At 50.6% G+C, this 7,978-nt stretch overlaps 1 protein-coding gene across 3 annotated transcripts in view; it reads right to left on the bottom strand.

Annotated features, from left to right (window-relative positions):
- BDH1 (3-hydroxybutyrate dehydrogenase 1) overlaps window positions 1–7,978 on the bottom strand; it is a 35,218-nt gene that overhangs the window by 26,360 nt on the left and 880 nt on the right. The window contains exons 1-2 of one of the 3 annotated variants that reach the window (XM_081831767.1): window positions 7,176–7,382; window positions 1,417–1,543 (exon numbers count right to left, since the gene is read on the bottom strand). In XM_081831767.1, coding sequence (XP_081687893.1) covers window positions 1,417–1,499 — 83 coding nt within the window. In that variant the 5' untranslated portion in view covers window positions 1,500–1,543; window positions 7,176–7,382. Of the gene's footprint in view, window positions 1–1,416; window positions 1,544–7,117; window positions 7,141–7,175; window positions 7,383–7,978 lie in introns of those variants that run through there. The other 2 variants (XM_081831747.1, XM_081831757.1) reach the window with 2 other exon arrangements.

Here is a 7,978-nt window from a genome sequence, read left to right as displayed (position 1 = left end):
CCTCTAGGACAGGAATGTTTGTTTCATTCCCCAGATTAGGGAAGTTCTCAGCTATGATTTGCTCAAATATATCTTCTAGTCCTCTCTCTCTCTCCACCCCCTCAGGGATCCCAATAATTCTGACTTTGGAACGTTTCATGGTGTCACTTATTTCTCTGATTCTATTTTCATGGATTTTGATTTGTTTTTCCTGGCCTTCTCTTTTTCCTTCTTTTCTATCAATTGGTCTTCTAGATCACTAATTCATTCTTCTGCCTTGCTTACCCTAGCTGTTAGATTATCTAGATTAGATTGGATCTCATTGATAGCATTTTTAAGTTCTGCCAGTTCAGCTTTCATTTCTGCCCTTAGAGACTCTATGTTGCCATTAATCGATTTCTCCATTCTAGCTATTGTCTTCACAACTGCTACCCTGAATTCCATCTCCGACATCTTGGTTATATCTGTATCCATTTGTAAATCTGTGGCAGAAGTCACAATCTCTAAGTCTTTCCTATTTTGGGGGTTCCTCGTCCTAGACATCCTGTTGAGGGATGGTTGAGGGAATGTACAGAGTCCAAATTATTGACCATAACCCAAGCAAGATGCACCTGTTTTATAGGGACCTTAGGGTTGTTGGCCTCTTGTTCTCCCAGCCTGTCTTCTGGGGGAAGGGCCTGCCACACTGTTACTCAGGCAACCCTGTTTGGACAGAGTTGCCCTGCCCCCTGTGGTGGGGGATGGGCTCAGTGAAAACAGGATTTTGGGGGCTTTTGTTCTCTGGCAGCTCTTCCTGGCGGCTTTCCATGTCTCTTCCGAGAGTTAGAGCAGAAGAGATCATTTCCAACCACCTGCCTAAGAGCGGAGAGATCGCAGTCTGTTCTTCAGTGAGCTCTCCAGGCCACACTATCTCTGTTTCTGTCTGTGCTGCTATAAACTGCAGCATTCTGGGTTGTGTGCCCCTCAGCAGCGCTCCCAGTCCTCACCTCCAGGTCGGGGCACATCTCTGCCCTTTGTGCTTCTAAAACCACCAGCCGCCCCCAGTTTGCACGTGCGGCCCAGCCGCTCTGGGTTTCAGTCCGGGGGGGCTGCCCTAAAGTCCTTTCCCGGCCACTACCAGTCTGTGAGTCTGTGCCCTGTCCCCAGTGGGGGAGGCTATCACTCACCGGTGGTGTAGGATCACCACAGCTCCCTCCCCCTGTCGTTTATCTTCCCATATGTGCCTGCGGAATCAGAGCTCCCCACTTCGTACCTCGAAACCAACCACCTGCAATATTCTGTTTGTAGAGATCCAGATCCATCTTCTTACATCTCAGGCTGATTTTGTGGGTGTTCCGAGTGGTCTGGTAGATATCCAGCTCAATTCTGGGGACTGGTTGGAATAGGGTCCTCTACTCCTCCGCCATCTTTTCCTCCTCCCACCCTTTCATGTCTTACCTTGTTCCATTTTCTCTATCGTAGCAACTCAGGGTTCTCCCTGGGAGCTGTGACAGGGGTCTGAAGAGGCGGGCGGTCAGCATGGCGGCCACAAGAGGTAGAATGGTGGGCCTCTTCCTGGTGGGTTCTGAAACACAAAATGCACCCTCAGTGTTGCCTTGTTGCCTCCATGGGTGTACCCTTCAGGGCCTGAGGCAGGAGTGGCCATTTTCGCTCCAGGTTGTAAGAGTCCAGCTGGGCTCTGTCTGTCTGGCCCAGGTCTGGTCACGGTACCAGGCAGGGTCTTCCTACACCTCCCTTATCAAGCTGCAGCCTCATCTGATGGAAAGAGTTGGGAGCTGTGTTCTAGTTCTGGCTGTGCCACCAACTCCTTGGGCAACCGTGGCGTGCTGTCACCCATTTGTAACATGAGAAGGTGGGACCAGACTGGTGATCCTACAACCAAGTTAAGTAGCAACCACAGGGGGCAGTTGGGGATGCATCCCCTCAGGGATTCCAACTCATGGGGCTCCATTCTCTTGTCTGTATTCCCCATAACCAGCAGATCATCAATCTGTGGTGACCCAGGGCATCAGCCTGCATGCTGTTTGGCCACATGCCTCCAAGGCAGCTCTTCCAACCCATGGCAAATCACTGGGCTCAACCTTCCACCTCTCTCCCACACCCCACCACACACAGGGTCTGGCTCAGAGGCTCAACTCATCAGTAGCTCTGGTGCATGGAGACTGGAGCTAGAAAGTGAGACACATGTTCATCAGCCTAAATTAAAACACATATAAACACACACACAGAGTCTCTCCCACTCCCCACCCCCCTCTTTTGAAGTCAAATCAATCTTATTGCAACAAGGCCATGTACCACGTGGTATCACCTTAAGGCTACTCAGCACCAGGACTAGTTGTGTATGATTGACTGTTGATTGCTGTGTGCATTAGTTTTGGCCCAGGGGCAGGAAGGGGAGGCTAGGAGGAGCTGAGCAAGGCAACCACAGCCTGACGAGCTGTTGCTCTTTTCCTGGTGAACCATCCTAGCCTCTCTTTTGCACACCTGCCTGTGCTTTGTTATACCATTGTTATCAGGAATGAGGTTGTGCCTGGGAGGCAGCTCCTTCCTGCCCTTGTGCTGCCACCCAAACCTAACTGATGACCAGCCACCCGGGCCACTAGGTCTGGAATCAATTCATTATCTAGCCAACCACTGCATGGTTCACTGTGGGCAGCAAGTGGAGGTATTTAATCTGTTTAATCCTCAAGAAAGGAAAACAAATAGGGATCCCTTGGCTTGTGTGATCTTTCCCTGACTACGCAGCAGGCTCTTGCTTCCCCTCCTGTCCCTACTCACCACACTATTCCCAGCACTGTAGCCAGAAAGATCTTTATAATACCAGTCAAGTGGGGCATGTGGGTGGCTCAGTCAGTTAAATGTCAGCTCAGGTCATGATCTCAGGGTCCTGGAATTGAGCCTCGCATTGGGCTCCCTGCTCAGCGGGGAGTCTGCTTGTCCCTCCCCCTGCTCATGCTCTCTCTCTAATAAATAAAATCTTTAAAAAAAAAAACACTAGTCAAGTTATGTGACTCCTTTGCCTAAAAGCCTCCTCTCCATGCCTGTTGGGTGTGGGCCTCTGCCTCCCTTCCCAACCTTGTCTGGTACCACCCTCCCCTCTGCTCACTGCTCTATGGCCACATTAACCTTCTAAAAGCTTCTTGTGTGTGTGCCAAGCTCTTTCCTGCTTCTGTGCCCCCTCCCCCCGCCCCCCAGCCTTTGCTCTTCCCTCACTCTAGGTGGCTGAGTCCTTCTGACTCTTTGGACTTCAAGGGGGCTGTCCAGATCCCCCATGCAACACACAGAGGTTGCTCTCTGTAAGATCACTCTTCAATCCAAAACCACGGTGTTTCTTTACTTTATCCTCCCCTTTTGGATCACAAGCTCAGTGGGGCCAGGAGCCTTGTCCGTCTTGTTCACCACTGAATCCCTCATGCCTAGAAGAAGCCTGACACAAAGGAGGCGTTCAGTGAGTCTCTGTGAGTGGGGATGAGCTGCGTGTAGAAAGTCAGCCTGCGGTCAACACTGAAGTTGCCATAGCAAGCCCTTGGCAGGCAACAGCAGAATGGAGCCCACACTGGCCCTTCAGAGAAAGCACAAGCCCACGTGGCTCAGAGTCTTCATGGGGGGTGCCCACCGCCCCCAGCCCCCACCCTAGCTGCTGAGCTGGCAGAACACATGCCTCTCTGCCTCTCCTGTCGGGACTAGAGTCTGAGGTCACTGCCACTGGCCGACTCCTAATCCAGTAGTCTATAATTAAAGCCCTTCCTCCCTTCTGCTCAGTGTCTGTGGCAGAGACCACGTCAATGTTATCTCCACACAGAGGGCTGCTTTCAATTTTATTTTCCCTCAAGTCAGCAATATCGGAAAGTGCTGGAGTAAAAATAGCTTAAAGTACATGAAAACTCGGCCCTTTGAACAACGCACTATTTGTGATGTCATCTCTTACACACAGAATGGGAGGATTTTAGATCTCTTCTTCCTTTTTAAGTTTCTAAAACATGTTGCTTTTTCCACTGCAAACACAGTGCTATAGGCCGTGGGATTCCCATGCAGTCTTCGGGGATGTTTGCCATCTTAGAAGGCAGCTATGCTCGCCACCATACGCCCAGCGCTGCACTGTTTGCCATCTTAATGCCTAGTGCTGGGCTTTCTTCTCTGTAAATATGAAGTTCTCAAACTTGAAAAGCCCTCACTTGCCTTTTGGTTTGGAAACGGGAGATGGCTGTGAGAGGTGGATGCTGCAAGAAGGCGGAGCATCTTTGGTGGGGGGGGGCAGTCTCCTGGGCCTTGAACTCAGTCAGCTGCCCCAGGGTAACTTGGCACAGAGGACTTGACATCCAGGGACCAAATTTGTAAGATACTGTCACGAAATCAAGATGCTCACATGCCAATCTGGAATCTGGGAGGAACTTTTCTTTTCTGCTCTTTTCTTTTCTTTTTAAAGATTTTTTTTTTTTATTTGAGAGAGAGAGCACAAGCAGGGGGAGCAGCAGAGGGAGAGGGAGAGGCAGGCTCCCCGCTGAGCAGAGAGCCAGACACGGGGCTCAATCCCAGGACCCCAGGATCATGACCTGAGCTGAAGGCAGATGCTTAACTGACTGAGCCACCAGGTGCCCCAAGGGAGAAACTTTTCTAACATTAAGAACACCTGGGCCTATTCTCGAGGACACCCCTTTCCATTTTCAATGTGTCACCCACGCATAACCTGTGGAATGTACCTTCTTTCCAAAAAAACAGTGTGTACATCCTCACCCCAGTGTTGGGCTCCCTTGTGGCATGCTGACAGGACTATCTCGCAGAGGACGTAGCTGGTTGCATTCCTGTGGGTTAGGATCAGGGTCTCTCTTGCAAGGGACAGACATTCCCCATACTGAAATCCTTGGAAAAAGCAAGGCCACCAGCAGGCAACAGGAACACAGGAGGCAGGCCTTAGGCAGGAAAGAGAAAGTATGTGTTTCTAGCCACGAAGTCTGGATGAGCCTGGGCACTACCACGTGGGAAAGGAAGGACCTATCCGACTGAGGGCAGGATGGGTTTAGGCAGGAAATGTTCCTGTGTAGGGACCCCACACTGAGGAGCTTAAGACCAGTGAGCTTCTGTGTGAGATTCGAAGTTCTGAGAACTGGCAGCCTGCCTCCAATATGTTCTACCTGGCTGCTTCTGTTTGGCCAGCCTAGTGTTTTAAAAGGCAATGTAGGGGCGCCTGGGTGGCTTAGTTGGTTAAGCGACTGCCTTCGGCTCAGGTCATGATCCTGGAGTCCCAGGATCGAGTCCCGCATCAGGCTCCCTGCTCAGCAGAGAGTCTGCTTCTCCCTCTGACCCTCCCCACTCTCGTGCTCTATCTCATTCTCTCTTTCAAATAAATAAATAAAATCTTAAAAACAAAACAAAACAAAAAACGAAGAGAGATAGGGGATCTCTCCTGAAAAGGAGTAGGGACTGTGATTACATTCTAGCTGAGGAACTGATATTAGTGATGGGGTGAGTGAATTGGAGGGTTAACAATAAGCAATATATCTAGAGCCCTCTGATACCATTTTTGTCTAAGCCATCTTCACTTCTTGCCTGGAATTATTGCAATCGCCACCCAATTTGGCTCCCTGCTTCTACCCTTGCCCCCTTCAGACACTGCTCAACACGGGCTTGCATGATCCTGTGAAATATAACTCAGATCATCTCACTCCTGCACCAAACTCTTCCTTACAGTAAAAGCCAAAATCACTACAGATTGCCCCCCAGACCCTCCACGATCTGGGTCCTCATCCCTCCCCACCCCCTTCACTGCACCTTGGTTACAATAGCCTTCTTGCTATACTTAGAATATGACAAGTAAGCACCTGCTTCGGAAACTTTGCCCTTACTTTTCCCTCTACTTAGAACATTCTTCCCCCTCACTATCCACAGGGCTCCTTCTCTCACTTCAGTCTTTTACTCAAATGTTTCCTCACTAAGACTTTCCCTGGCTACCCCATCAATCCCACCCCCGCCCTGCCATTTTCTATTCCCCCTTCCCTGCTTCCATTTTCCCCCCTCCTTGACTTACTACATTATATCATTATACACATTGTACTTATTTCTCTTATTTGTTATCTTTCAGTCCCATTAGAATGTAAACTCTGAGAGCAGGGGGTTTTGTCTGCTTTGGTCACTGTCATACCCCCAATACCTAACAGTGCCTTCTACCCAGTAGGCACATAATATGTGAATTACTTAAGGGGGTTTTCAGCAGAGGAATACTATGATCAGACTTTTTATTTATTGATTTATTTTTAAAGAGTTAATTTATTTGAGAGAGAGAGAGAGCATGAGGGGGGAAGCGTCAGAGGGAGAAGCGGACTCCTTGCTGAGCAGGTAGCCCGATACAGGACTCGATCCCGGGACTCCAGGATCATGACCTGAGCCAAAGGCAGTGGCTTAACCAACTGGGCCACCCAGGCACCCCAATCAGACTTACATTTAATACAATAAGTCTCACTGGCTTAAGGATAAACTGAGGATGAACAAAAGCAGAAGCAGGGAGACCATTTATATGCTGGGGCAGTAACCCAGGGAAACAATTTATAGCCACGAAGTGCACAACTCCAGTGAAATGTGAAAAGGTACTCTCTGGAGATATACAGAAGGGCTGCCAGACCTGGTGGAAACTATGAAGGTAACTAGAAGTGGTCAGAGTCTGGCTACCTTTTGAAGGTAGAGCCCCACATGATTTAACTGACAAATTTAATGGAGAATGTGCAAGAACGAAAAATCAAAGATACTTCCAAGATTTTGGGTGCAGATGTAAATAATAATAATAATAATAATATCAGCACAACTGACAAATTAAAGAGCCATTCTACTCATAAGTGCTTACCACATTTCAAATCTGGGTATACAAGCCGGGCCTCACTTGGCCCCTCCAAATCACTATACTTTTCTCATCTACTCATTACCACTTACCCATCGCTCAGCGAGCCCTGTACTCTCCAATTTCCATGTCTTGCTCATCCCATCCCACATGTGACTTGTTCATATGACCAAGTCCTGATTCAAAGAACACTCCTCCAAGATGCCTTTCCTGATGCCCCAACTTTAAAAAAAAATCAATCTCTCGCCGACACTTCCATTCCATCCCTTCCTTCTGTGCCTCTGTAACAGCACTTAGAACAGCACTTACCTAAGCAAGCAATACTAGATAGAGGTAGCATTCACAGCCCCTATCCACCAATTCCCACCTGGTCTGTGCGCTCCGCACAGATAGGATCCACATGTTATATCACTGACTTCCGCCTCCTCCAAAATATCTACACTGGTGTCCGACAGGAAACAGACACTATACGCATGTGTATGGAGAGAGTATGAAAGCTACACCCATTCCAAAGGTCAGCTTCCACGCTGGCCAGGGGTGCATATAAACCCGTGCACGGCCGGGCTCCAAAGCTCAGGTAGAAATTAGGACAAATGCTGCGTCCTGAAGGATCCCGGCGGCAGGAGGCCTGCGGGCAGCCCTCCGCAATGAAACACGTGCCTCTGCATACTACCCCCAAGCAGGGCTAGCCCATGACGCCGCATCAGCTGACTCGAGGCCGATTTTGGCCGACTGGCTGGAAAAAAAACCCGCAGGGTTCAAGGACGCGAGCAGAGCTCAAGGACGCGAGCAGCGCCAAACCCTCCCCAAAGCGGCTGCGGGCGGACAGCCAAGAAGACACCTTCTCTCGCTCGCTCAGGGACTCGAGCGGAACGGGGACGGCCGGAGAGGCGCTCGCGCCACCTCGCTCCACACCGCGCGGAAGGCCGCGCAGCCAATGGCAGGGCCGCAGTTCCTTCCCGCCGACGGGAGGCGGGAGCCAAGGGGCTCGGCTCGAGCCGCGCTCCCATTGGCTGGGACGGAACCGCCCAGACAAAGCCGCGCGTGCCGGGGCGTAACACCGCCTCAGCATCCCCCACGCTGCGCCCGCGGCGCCTCCACCGTGCTCCCACCCCCCCCTACCCCCCAGCCCCCGTCCCCGTCCCCGTCCGGCTGCCTGTCCGGTCCTCC

The sequence above is a fragment of the Leptonychotes weddellii genome, chromosome 1 (genome assembly GCF_054177405.1).
Source record: "Leptonychotes weddellii isolate Sample4059 chromosome 1, ASM5417740v2, whole genome shotgun sequence".
NCBI classification, from domain to species: domain Eukaryota; kingdom Metazoa; phylum Chordata; class Mammalia; order Carnivora; family Phocidae; genus Leptonychotes; species Leptonychotes weddellii.
Note: the sequence above shows the minus strand (reverse complement) of the source record. Positions and strands in the feature narration are given on the sequence as shown.